Raw genomic sequence first — 13,072 nt, forward strand, 5'->3', positions numbered from 1 at the left:
AAAAAAGACTAGGCCAGTCAAATTATCATTGAGCGTGTTTACATGCACATTCTTAAGCCAATTATGCTTAATAAGCCTAAAACACACGTGGTTATGTAAACGTGGTAACTCGTTTTCTTTTATCTGAGTAAGGTCATAAACGGCGTAAGCATAAATTGGTTGACACAGGTAGTTTTTGCTCTAACTTAGAATTTGCACGGCATGTAAATGCCATAACCTTCTTTTCTAGCGGTTTATTGAAGTGTGTGTGTGTAATATGTGACAGGAACGTATGGTTCCCTTTCAAGGGAACTTTGAACTGCGTACTCTAGAGGTCCAATGAGGGAGCACTTTCAGCGTGACTCATGTCTGAAGCATATATCTAAAAGCGAAAATAACATTGGCTGGCCACAGCCCACGACATCACTATCGGTGCAACTATAGTATAAATGGGCGCCAGGCTTCAAACTGACCATTTGCTTACGTTAGCGTTAAGCTTAACATGACTAGGACTGCATGTTTCTCGCCAGAGGCTTTTCTCAGATACCTGCAGTTTCACACAGCACTCTGCATTCATTGCTTATTTCTTGTGCTTATTTCTTCCTCGTCTCCTGTGCTGCTACTGAGAGGGATGTGAGTATTTCACCATTTACCCAAGTTTGTAGATAGCATTTGCATGAGTGCGTTCTCCTCTCTTGGGAATAGCGACGCATTAGCGGCAGCAGTTTTCATTTGTAATCTAGTAGTTGGGCAGAGTGTGTTTAGCTCCCGTGGGAGCTGAATGCGAGCTGTGCGTTGCGTAGCGATGAGAACATGGAAAGACTTCACGGGAATTTCTCCCTATCAGTAGTTTCCTTTTTGTTTATATAGGAAATGTGTAGTATGGAACTGTCTGAAGTTTTTGGACAGATGGTTTATATCATGTCCTACTCAGATAGCCACATTATACTGCACTTCGGCTTGAAAAAGAAAAATCCATTCTTGTCCCACATCCACAGATTCCGGCATACTAGTTATGCCAACATCGATGGAATGCGAGAGAATGGTTATGTAAAGATGCCACCTGTTGAAGAAACGCTGGCCTGCTATCTCTCCATGGGGGAGACATCTTCTCTTAAGGTGGTAGCAGGTCAGGTGGCAGTCTCGTTGCACACCATGGTGGTGCTTCAGGCTTTTCAGGGTAATCTGCTGAAAGACCTGGATAAAGGCAGGGTCTATCCCCTGATGAGGTGGCAGAGTTGTCACACCATTGATCTGCTCTCCATTGGCAGATCCAAAAAAACGGCAGCCATGGTGGTTATAGAGAGACATCTGTGGGTGAGTCTGGTGGTTATCGGCTTGAAAGAGAAGGGCATTCTTCTTTGATGCGCCAGGATCCCCTTCTGAGCTTTTCGGCACATCCATCGAGACTGTGGTCATGAGGTTTAAGGAGGCCAAGATGTGCTCAGCTGCCTTTTATATCATTCATTCGGTGAGTTATCCAGGCTTCAGACTTTGCCTTCAGCCTATATCATGAGTCCAGCACGGGAGTCATGGTTGGTGAGTACGATTGATTTTCTACTGCTAGTTCTTGTGAATTTGATGCTAGCCTTTCTCTGCAGCGCTGCTAGGACCCGTTCTGTTTTTCTGACTTTCGGTTGACTCACCTGCTAAGTCAGGACATCCTGCTGTTGACCGATTACAGTGATGGTTCACTCATCGTTTCTGGTTCTAGGCTGGTAATAGCCCTAATCATTGGCTTGGACACGCAGCCTGGGCTTCTGATGAAGTCTCCCAGCCTGTGGGTCCTTCGTGTGGGCTAGTACTCTTCTGAGCACATGTTACGTGACATGCTCCCTATCCTCTGGCCAGGTGCGAACTACATATTTTCTCCCCCGAGAGGTCTTCAGAAATTTGAATCATTCCTTAACTTTCATGCACATTGTCTGAGCTAGAGCTCCTCTCACTGACGTGTTGACGAGCTCAGTGCTTTACAAACGATTGGGCCTGTGGGTCCTCACCATCCCACTGCCCCTTAGGGTTGAACCTATAATCACCCCTCTATGGAGTGGGATGGATTACACTGTGTTCCCTGAGGTAAGAGGGTGTTTCTGTGGAAACCCCTCCTTTGTGCTTCTACATTTTGCTTTAGACTACAGGCATTTTAGCCTTCATTATTTCGGAAATTAATAGGGCTATTAAAATGCGATGTGAGCAGCCACTTAATTAAATTTTAAATTTTTCACACTCAAAACGCAATCTTATAAAAAAAAATTAACAATGCAGCAAACATTTTTAAATATCTTAAAAATACTTTGATGTCTTTAAAGTGTTGAATGATTTTTTTTTAGTAGCTTACAGTTAGCCAAAATCTAGAAAAGATTATGCTGTATTGGCTGTGACTAAGTGCAGCGGTTAGAGCTCTATTTTTCTCATTTTCTTTTTGAGTAAAGAAAGAGCTGTACTTGATTATTATTATATTATTAATATTAATATTATTAGGCATTATAGGCAAAGAATATTGTTTTTAAAAAATAACGGTATTAACCGGTATCTCTTCCACCCGAACCGGTTTTGGAACAGTAATAAAATCAGAGGAATGCAGGAACAGAAACGTTAAAATATTGATTCTGCTCTGAGTGAATGGATTTCATTTCTTTTGAGTTTTCAAGCCCTAGTGCACACTAAGCATTTGTGTTCTTTCTAAGATCCTGTATGGTAAGGGCTACACAAGGTGACTTTGTGCCCTTTCTTGAGTTGATTAAGCCCTGGTTCCACCTAGGGCACCGCTCCACCTTGTATCCTCAGGATACCTACTTTAACAGGGTGTTGCTACTAGGGGTCTGTTGAGACTGACTACGTTTACAAGCTATTAAAATTTGGGTTATGGTCGGGTTAAGGTCACTATTCGGGTTTCTGAAACATTCGGGATAACCCGTTTACATGCATGAGCAGAGAGAGTTACTCCTGTATACATGGAATGTGTAATCAGTCGCCAATATCCCGATGTAAATGGCGACGCACGGTTAGCGTCTGGACGTACAGACAACATTAACATATGCGTCATTTCCGATTCTTCTTCCTGTATCCAAAGACAACAACAACAACAAAATTGGTCTCCTCCTCGCTCCAAAAGTGTGGTGCTGTGCTGCGTCTCGCCATGTTAACCTCGACTTGTTTACTTCCGCTATACTGCACGCGGGTTTTTTCTCTACTCAAAAGACCAAGATTCCTTGTGAATAGAACATGCGCAGAACACACATTTTGATGGGGATATGCCGAAACGCGTTTACAAGACCAAATATTCGGGTTAGAAAAGGGGTACCTCAGGTATAATATCCCGGTTTTTAAAAACCCGGATATGAGCATATCCGGGTTTTCGCCGGTGTTTACATGGCAGTGCGCAACCGGGTTATTGCTAATATTCCGGTTTTGAATGGGTTATTGGCTGCATGTAAACGTAGTCACTGTTTCTTGAGCAAGCTCATGCAGAGCAAGCAGTAGCCTCCTGGGTGACAGGACAAGACCTAGTATGACTCTAGGCACTTGGCCGTAGTTTTCTGGCATGCTCTCCCCTTATCATGGTGGCATGGCTATACTGTTCGCCATAGCAACCCCTAGTGAACGCAGTTCGAAGTTCCCTTGAAAGGGAATGTCTCGGGTTACTTATGTAACCATTACCTATCTAATGAGACACTGCATCTTCTAGGTTTCCTGCCATGCTTCAGACACAAGCTTCAGACGTAGAAGCAGATAATGTGTTCTCCTGTTGTCTATTTATACTATAGTCGCACCTGTAGTGATGTCGTGGGCAGTCGCCAACCAATGTTATTGTCATTGAGCTTGAGGCTACACATAACCAAACCAATGGTTTACTTAATTTTCAGCTGAAATATGTTTAAAATATATTGGCTGTTTTCGTACAGAATAGCATCAGAGTTAGGTTTAATTCATAAACTTTACTCACAGAAAATGCCTCCTGTTTTAAGATTGTCTGCTGCTTCTGTGCTGAAGTACAGCTCACCTTTACTAAAGAGACTCTGTGAGTGGAGCTTAGATAAATGCTTCAGACAGCTGTCACACTGAAGGTGCTACCCCATAGCGACCCCTAGAGAACGCAGTGTCTTGTTCCCTACTCATGGAACCATGGTTACATAAGTAACCTGAAACATTAGTGCAGATTTAAGCACATCTAGACAGAGAAAAATTCTTGCAGTAAAGAAAGACATATCACACAAGCAGACACTTTTGTGACTCGGAAGATGATAAAGGTGTTCTCATCTCATGCAGCAGAAGTAGAAGTGGTTCAGTCAAAATGCTGTATTTATAGCTTTAAGTTTCCCTCTGACATGTTGCAAGCTTTAACATCACAACTGACAAATGTATGAAACGCTCGAGTCACATATGGAAATTATTATATTTTGACATCACTACAAGGAAATAACCCGATTTATTAATGAAGTTGTAAACACCGCTACTTGCGATATCAGGTTACTGATGTGCATGTAAAAAGAGAAAACTGGTTATTTTAATAAGCTGATTTGTGAGTTATCAGCTTACTGGTGTGCATGGAAACATGCTCATTGTGGCATTCCACTTACAGGCACTCAGAGAAGGACCCATCTGAGGGCATTGAGGATAGCAGCTTCAAGAGACATAAAAAGAAGAAAAAGAAAAAGAAGAGGAGAGAGGATGAGGAGAGGCCTCATACTAGGAGAGATGTCACTCCGAGGCGGGAAGAGCAAGATTCTAGAACTAGGAATGGTGCAGAGAAAGGAAGTCTGCACCACAGCTCTGAGTCTCTTTACAATGTCCACCGAGACCATATGGAGGACCAGCAACAGCTCAATGGACACAAAGGTACTTAATATTTAACAGCTTAGATTTGATGTCTTTTTGGACAAAACAAAGAAGCAAAGCATGCTTCAGGCAATAGCGTACTTTTGCATAATTATAGATCACTTCACATTGAAATCAAATGGAGAAAAAAAACATTGCATGAATTTAACATTTGCATTGTGGGGACATTTTCATGGCAGCTAAACACATTTACCCCTAAAAAAATTTCCGGTGAACACTTCTGAATACTGTTTAAATATTACGCATGCTTATTAAGTAGTATAGTTTATAGTTTGCATTATTTAGTAGTAATTATGTAAGTTGTATGTTGAGGTGCTTTTTAATTTAAGTGAATATTACAAGATCCCATGGTGTCTTTTTTCCATCATGTGCCAGAAAAAAAAAGTGTTTTGTGTTTCATACAGAAGATATAAATGGGGCCTTTTGAGTGATATGGTTTATCTTTGTGACTTTTTACATTGCATGAGTCAAAGCTTAGTAGTCTCTTTCAGATAGCAGTGTTAACACTGAAATGTTTAAGTAAGCTGATGGTATCTTCAGATTCATACAGCATTAAATTGGTTCAACTGGTTTGCCAGTAACAGATTACATACTTACAATCTGGATTTTACCAAACCCTCCTCAGGCATACATCCACAATCACACTTTTGATCTTGGCACAGTATTACACATTCACATGTCATTTTGAGGGGAAAAAAATTAACTAATGCCTTTTGTGTAATGTTTTTTTTTTTCTTTAGCTAATGGCCTGAGCTGTTACAGTGGAAGTGGAATTGAGCACACTGGGATGGATAAAGACAAATACAAATATTCTGATCATTCTACCACTATCAACGGCACAAAGAAACTCTCAAATGGAAATGGAGATGTGGACGGGGTTTGTCACAGGACCCTTACAGATGTTGAAGTGAGTATAAAGTAATAAAACAAATATACAATTATTAAATTAAAAAATGAGTTTATTTTTCTTGCAATATATATACATTTTCGTTTTGTTTTTTATGGTTGTTTTAGTTGCACTGACTGATCTCTGGTTTTCACAGAAAGCCACACATCCTCACTAAAGGGAAGGTGATTTCTTGATCACACCTAAGGTAAGAATTTTTTGTTTTTTGTTTTTGAAACAAAATAAGCTCAGCTCTAATTGTCTCGTTCCCTCTCTTTATTTGAAGACTCTGAAAACCTCCCATGCAAGCATGTGAAAAACAAAATCTACAGCTACAGTCCCTGACATGGTGCTTAACATTTAGAACATATTGTATTTTTACCACGAGATGATTTTTAAAGTTTCATTATTTTGTCTTTTTCGTTTTTCTTTATTTTTAAGGCTATGGATTTTTAAGTACACTGTACATAAATGAACTTTTGATCATGGAAAAAAAAAGAATTCTATATGAAGTTAATATATGCGATTAAAACAAAAGCCTGGAGCTTAACATCAGAATTGCTGCTCAGACATACAGACTCAGGATTTTCTCACTTGTGAAGATGAGACAAGCGCTCCCTTTAAGGAATCGAACTTGGGAACGAAAAGAACATTTATATGCTGCATCGGCGGAGAAAGACTGCTTGTCTCTTGGCTTCAAGTTATGATGTCACCATTTTCACATATCGGTTGAGAGAACGGTCTCAAAGGAGCAGCCTTTGCTAATGCTACATGTGCACTTACATCACAGTTAACCTGGACACACTTGAGGACATAAGATGTTTGCTTTGCTGTCTCTTGTACCTCTCTTTTTAGCATCTCACTGTATTACTCTCTCTGAAATTCCTCAAACCTATCTAGAATGCAAGTTCATTGCATCTTTTTTGTTTTTAATTCTCATTGTTTAGTTTTCTTGAATCCACTTTGATTTTAGACAAGATAATACTGTGAATTTAAGTTGAACTGTACTATCAGTTGTTTGTTTTTGGTCCTGTATCAGGAGTTCAATAGAGACACTTTCTGTAAAGCCACTCGTAATGTAGACCATGTTCTCTGAACATTTGTCAACTTTTTTTTTTTTTTCTTCTTCAGCAAAATGAAACGGACATGAAAATGGTTATTCAGCTTCATTTTACTGTAGCATGTCAAAGAAAATGTATACAGTGTACAATATGTTGAGTGAGAGGAAACGGCCTTAATGTCTGAAATTGTAATTTTTCTCTCACTATGTTTACAAAGTTTTGTTGGAGTGAATGAACTTATGTGAAGATGGGAAGTGTTTGGTTTTGTAAAGGGCGGGGTTTCCTTTTTACATATAAAGAATGACTTGTGAGATTTGTTTTGTTCTGTGAAAAATATCTTAGTTGATGTCAAAGTGCAGCACTTATAGTTTCAGCTATATTTCAGTAATCGTAACAGCTTAAGACAGACTTTAATTTGCCTTTGCCCTATACACCAGCAAACCATGCTGTAATGGTCATTTATTTACATCTAAAATACGACAAAAAAAAACAAAAAACATAATGAAAAGCGGCTTAATGTAGAACTGCAGAAATTATTAATTACTAGACTAGAGTGCACAGTACTTGCAAAGCAATAACATTCAAAATACTTCAACTTTTTTTTATTACTAATGCAACATGGCTCCCTAAGTACATGAGGAAAAAAAGGGGAAAAAATAATTAATTCCCTCAGCTAATATTGGGATCTGTTATTAATTTGAGAAAAATGGTTCGTTTAGTGATTTATAGATGTAAAATGATGGCATCCCTTGCCACGTTCTTCAAAAAGACTCAGAACGCTTATCTCGACAAAAATAGGTTGAAGAAAATATTTATTATTCCTTTGGCTGTGATTGAGGGTGCCATTTTTGTGAGTGAATAAATGAAAGGATAAACGGTAACAACATTTTCCAGTCCATTGGCTCCTGTTTACTAACTATACAAATATTAGTAGAGGACACTGAATGTTGCTTGGAGAGAGAGAGAGAGAGAAAAAAAACAATGGTATAATTACAGCATTTACCATTTCTGTACACCACCTCATTTTTCCAAGTACAGGATATGCACTGTAGCCTGGAAACTTAAAAGTGGGAAGAGCCACAATTAGGTAGTAGAGTAAAATTGGGGTGGAGGCCTGCAGTGATACCTGTTACAGTGAGATGAGGACAGGACAGAAAGCTCACTTCTCTGTGTCCTTAATGAAGTCAAATCTTTGCAGAATCTCAACATAAAAATGTTTTATTAGGTCAGTGCCAAAGGCTTCATTGACAGTAATGACAAATCTGTTTCATCCGAGATATCTGAATTACTATTTACTGACACACACAGGGTTCGGAAATACAGTCTTCAGAGCATGCTGCATATTTACCATAGAAATGTTGAGCAGAATAATAGTGACATTTTTTTATTTATATTAACTATAATAGTAATATCCTAAAACTTTAAATGAAATTATGCAGGTATTCGATTTTAAGCTGAGTTTGGTTGTGCATCGCTATGGTTTTGTCCGTCTTAACTGGTGAACCTAGAAAAGAGGGCCTCATTGTTTGATGAATTTGTCATAAATCGTATTCTCTATATTTCACTATGATTAGTATTGCTGTCCTACATGGAACTGCACAGTAATGACAGTGGACTGTGGTTAATTTAAATCATATTGATTAATCTTTTCGCAGTGTATCTATGAGTATTTCCATTACACTTTGCAATAAACTATGAGAAATAATGAGTTTCATGTTTACAGAGCTATACAGCCTTCACTTAAAATATCTCAGCTGAATAGCTGTATACAAAAATTGCATATACATCCATTTCAGATCCATGGAGTTTCTAAAATAGTTCAAATAATAAAAAAATAATTATGGCTTTTGTGATATTATTTGTGTGTGTGTGTGTGTGTGTGTTTTGTAAAAATGGTAAAAAAAAATTAGGTTCAGTTAACATTGTCATTATTACATAAATACAACAAAACACTTAGATTAGCAACCATTTAAATAAAAAGGTGAATACAAATGTGTGTAGAGTATAGAGTTTGCATTCTTAAAAAGTCATCATATAATATTAGCATATTAAGAGAACGTCAGAAATTGATTTTTACAGTATTTTATATAATACTAGGCCTATCAAGGACCTTAGAAACATAATAAATATAGTATTAATAATTTTTCTTCCAATTAATGCAACCAGTCCGGCTGATTTGGATTAAAATGATAAGACACATAATAAAGTCACAACTGACAAAATAAAGTCATTTAAAACTACTGATGCAATTAAGACAATAGTTGAATTACCATATAGCACTAAAATTATTCAGCATGGATCCCTGCCATATCGATCTATTTTCTGTATCCATAGACTACTTATGAATTTACATCACCAGCAGTCTGGTATATTTTATATAGATTTCATCCACATCTAAACATTACCAGAGCTTAAATTTGGATTTTGACTTGAGAACATCTCCATAACATTACCTGGAAATTTGCGATAGCAGTTACTGTTGTAAGCAGCAGGCGGCGCTACTTACTCTATAATAGACCGAAATTAATGCAGATTTTCACATGAAATTAAGCAGATACTGTAGCATAGCCGAATCATTCATCACTCTTAAAGCAAAGTTCTTTCTTACAAACACACATTCAGCATATAATTGCATTATCACCATAATGTTTCCCCCATACAATCCATTTGGAGAGAAATATTTAGTACACATCCCTTACATTACATCAGGACCTACAGACCCCATCATTTTTTAAAATCTTGTCCTTCTTTATCCTCAGAGAGCTCATGTCTCTGTTTGTCGCCTCTTGCAACGTCCGGGATCTCATGTGAAGGTTTCCACTTGAAGAGTGATTATTAAGCCCGAACTCGAAAGGTCTATGGCTCACTTTTTAGTGGCCACTCGCCGTTTCCTAGTAGCCAACATGTCATAGAAAGGATCCCTGCTAATGCTTGCCCTGTAGGATAACAACAATAAAACAGAAACTGTACAATCACAGCATAAAAATATACACACACATAAAACAATAACAGTATTTTCTGGAAGCAGTCGACCTGATTATAAAACGATTCAGGGTTCTTTTATGTAGGGGTTGGGTGGCACAGAGTTTTTGGCAGTCCCACAGGACATGCTGAGGCAGCTTTTGATGTAAAACTCCAGACTAAACTGACCACAGAGCAGTTCCACAATTCCAGCTGAGTCAGAGGACATGTGTTAACTAGACACTTACATAGACGCCTACAGTGCCAGTTTTTTTTAACAACTGTACACAAATGGTTTTCAGAGACCTATATAAGACCCGAACATATGTATTCCATTTCAGTTAAATCAAGTCTGTTTTAGGCAGGAAAACAAAGTCAGAGTCATGGGTTAACAGTAAGAGACTAAGCGGTCTTTGGCTTCCCTTTCTCCAGTGATAAATGCTGATTTGTCTTTAGGGAAGACCATTTAACCTTCAGAGGATGTGGGTCACTCAGAATTCATTATAGTCTTGTCAGCCCTAAAGTGTGAGGTTTATATAGGCACCACACTATGATATTTTATCCTGTTTTCCAGTAAAAACATAAATAAAATGATTACATTTAAACCAAATTGTGATCCTAAGATTTTTTTCAGTTTGAAGAAGAATTATTGATTTTAGCATCCACTCTGTTCAGTTGTATTTTTTAAAGTAAAAACCTCACCGAATTTGGTTAGAATTGTGCTTTAAAAAAACCATACACACTATAAATAAATTCAAGATATATTATCTGAAAACAAATCTTAATATCTAATTAGATATTTCTTTGCAGTGCACAGCAAAGGTCTGAAACACTGGAAACTCTCGCTTCATATTATCAGCACAATGGCGATGTTCTATGATAAGAGAAGCCAATGTTCCTTTCTGAGCATCTGTGTGTGTGTGTGTGACCTACAACCAGCACACATCGGTTATCTGAGAAGAGAATAATGAGGGCTGACACGGTGAAGCCTTACTTGATGGATTTGATCCACTCTTCTTTCTCCTCCGGCGTGGGTGCGGATATTCTGTAAACCACGTGATTCCCCTCCACCACCTTCCCATCAGACTCTGTCTTGCATGCCTTAATTACCTGTCCCTTATGACCGGGGTTGTAGAGCTCAAAGCAATTCTGAAAGTTTGAAGCATGAAACGGTCCCTTTAACTTCATTTCTTGATGACTAACTTAGGATAACTAAATGTAGGATTCTTCTTAAAGACGGACTACAGATTATAATTTAACTGAGAGCTTGAAGTAGTAAACATACTGATTTTCTTGGTTCCTCCACCTCTCTTATACTAAGATTCTCCAGTGGAATGATCCCCCGAGGCTCCTTGTCCTGTGAACATATGAGTAACAGACATTAATCCACTATGTTTATTTCGTATTAAAGCAATTAGTCTTAGTCTTAATCCGCAATATGTTTCCTTTAACGGGAAATACATGATGGGGACATAGAAAAGTGAGGGGAACTAACTATGTGCACATTAAGCAACTACTGTCTGTCTCTTAATCTAAATCTGGCACACGACTAGGGAAAAAATGCATTATTTCCTTCCACTTTGCTGATGAGATGACACAGCGGGGAAGTTGTAACAGGGAGTGTGTTTTGGGTTTTAATCCAAGTGCATTCACTTGAGGTCACATATATATATATATATATATATATATATATACATTAATATATATATATATATATATATATATATATATATATATGTATATTCTAGTGTACTCATAAACACTCACAATATTCATTTTTAGCATGTGTACCCATTTAACATGTGCTTACTGATGCACTACACACATTTTTGTCCAATCAAAAGCTCTAAACTGAAAATGTTCCTCTCTTTATACCAGCTGAAACTAACAAATAGCTAATTGTGGTTCAAAGTTCCACCAAAACTTCAGAAATACGTCAATAGATGAAAGAAAGTACTCGTCAAGTCATTACACGGAGTGTTTCTTTATTGTAAATGTGAAGCTGGTAAGAAGTACTTGTGTCTGCTTGTGTTCTTGGCTGTTTGCTTACTCTTTTTTTCCCTCACTTCCTCTTCTATGTGACTTCCTTTAACCTATATCTTACTAGCTATCATCAATGCATTTTATAGATGAATCTTAAGTCTGTGTATTGCCCAAACAGGACATATGGAGCAGTTGTACTTACTGTTGTATATTCAAAGTAATACAGACAGTTATCTGTCAGAATGAACCACCTCCTCTTCCAGGTCTTTACTCTTCCCCCTACAATTCAAATAACAGACAATAACAAAGCACTGCATGACACAGAATTACTGTAGTTCCAAAATCCATTTAATGGTTAAAGAATCATAAAAAAAATTAAACTACAAAAAAAAAAAAAAAAGCTTTAATGTTCTGCCAATAACAGCATTATCTATTTAATCCGGATCAACACTTGAAAAATCTTTTAAAAGCTCTTTAATTACTTTGAATGATGTCACAGTAACAAATCTGCTGTGTGAGCCATAATGTAAAATAGTTATTGAGTAAGATGCTGGATAATACCATATTAAATCCAGTCTATAAGAGGAAACTCATGGGTTTCAAACTGTGAAAGAACGCTAGATACAGGAGCAGATGGACAGGCATTCACACAGATAGATATACACACCTAGTTTTAGCAGCCATCCCTCTCTGTCCGGATTAAAGAATGTGTGAGTTAGATCATTCCCATCGTCTTCAGGAATTTTGAAAGGTTCATTCTTAATGCTTTCATATAAATTCTATGAAGAAGAAAAAAACGCAATATGCACATGCATATTTTAGCATTACAAACATAACTTAGTGATGAGTGTGCAGCTCTCTCCATCACAGTATGACACAGAGACTCACTCTGAGCAGCTCCTCAGGCAGATCTCCTCCCTCGTTGATGCCCCGATTCATGGTTATGAACCTTTCCACCGTGGGCTTGTCTCTGACATTAGGATTGTGCAAGCTGGTGTTGAGCATGATGACGGAGAACGAGAGAACATAGCACGTGTCTGTGGAGAGCAGAAACTTGGATCGGTCACTCAGCTCTGCAGGTCCAGAATGGCAAATAAAATTTAAGCATTCGATTCTATGTTTTCTCATTTTAATGTTTTATTAGTTGACTTCTAAATGATACATTTTGAAAGCAAAGAGTTTGATGCAAGATACAGGCCAGTTTTTAATCTTTCTTCATCTTTATGTATGACTCCATGCTGAAAGAAGGATATTAATGCTTTGGACATTTGCAGACTCTGTTTATGAATAAATAATTATTCCCTTGCGCTTTGTTTTAGCACAGTGTCTTTAGTCCATTTCTGGGTTGCTGCATTTTATACAG

The 13,072-nt window shown here is 37.8% G+C and overlaps 2 protein-coding genes across 6 annotated transcripts in view; one reads left to right on the plus strand and one right to left on the minus strand.

The window, feature by feature from the left end:
• The window catches only part of LOC127969374 (ubiquitin carboxyl-terminal hydrolase 42), a 30,245-nt gene extending 23,169 nt beyond the window's left edge, over positions 1 to 7,076 (plus strand). For 4 of the 5 annotated variants that reach the window (XM_052571264.1, XM_052571268.1, XM_052571266.1 and 1 more), the window contains exons 16-19: positions 4,562 to 4,818; positions 5,559 to 5,725; positions 5,862 to 5,912; positions 5,991 to 7,076. In XM_052571264.1, coding sequence (XP_052427224.1) covers positions 4,562 to 4,818; positions 5,559 to 5,725; positions 5,862 to 5,882 — 445 coding nt within the window. In that variant the 3' untranslated portion in view covers positions 5,883 to 5,912; positions 5,991 to 7,076. Of the gene's footprint in view, positions 1 to 4,561; positions 4,819 to 5,558; positions 5,726 to 5,832; positions 5,913 to 5,990 lie in introns of all 5 variants that reach the window. The other variant, XR_008156256.1, reaches the window with a different exon arrangement.
• Positions 7,077 to 7,967: 891 nt separating this feature from the next.
• The window catches only part of cyth3a (cytohesin 3a), a 28,200-nt gene continuing 23,095 nt past the window's right edge, over positions 7,968 to 13,072 (minus strand). Inside the window, exons 8-13 of the mRNA XM_052571279.1 lie at positions 12,598 to 12,746; positions 12,377 to 12,488; positions 11,912 to 11,988; positions 11,012 to 11,083; positions 10,721 to 10,875; positions 7,968 to 9,701 (exon numbers count right to left, since the gene is read on the minus strand). Of these exons, the coding sequence (XP_052427239.1) occupies positions 9,629 to 9,701; positions 10,721 to 10,875; positions 11,012 to 11,083; positions 11,912 to 11,988; positions 12,377 to 12,488; positions 12,598 to 12,746 (638 nt within the window). The 3' untranslated portion in view covers positions 7,968 to 9,628. The remainder of the gene's footprint in view (positions 9,702 to 10,720; positions 10,876 to 11,011; positions 11,084 to 11,911; positions 11,989 to 12,376; positions 12,489 to 12,597; positions 12,747 to 13,072) is intronic.

The sequence above is a fragment of the Carassius gibelio genome, chromosome B12 (assembly GCF_023724105.1).
Source record: "Carassius gibelio isolate Cgi1373 ecotype wild population from Czech Republic chromosome B12, carGib1.2-hapl.c, whole genome shotgun sequence".
NCBI lineage: Eukaryota > Metazoa > Chordata > Actinopteri > Cypriniformes > Cyprinidae > Carassius > Carassius gibelio.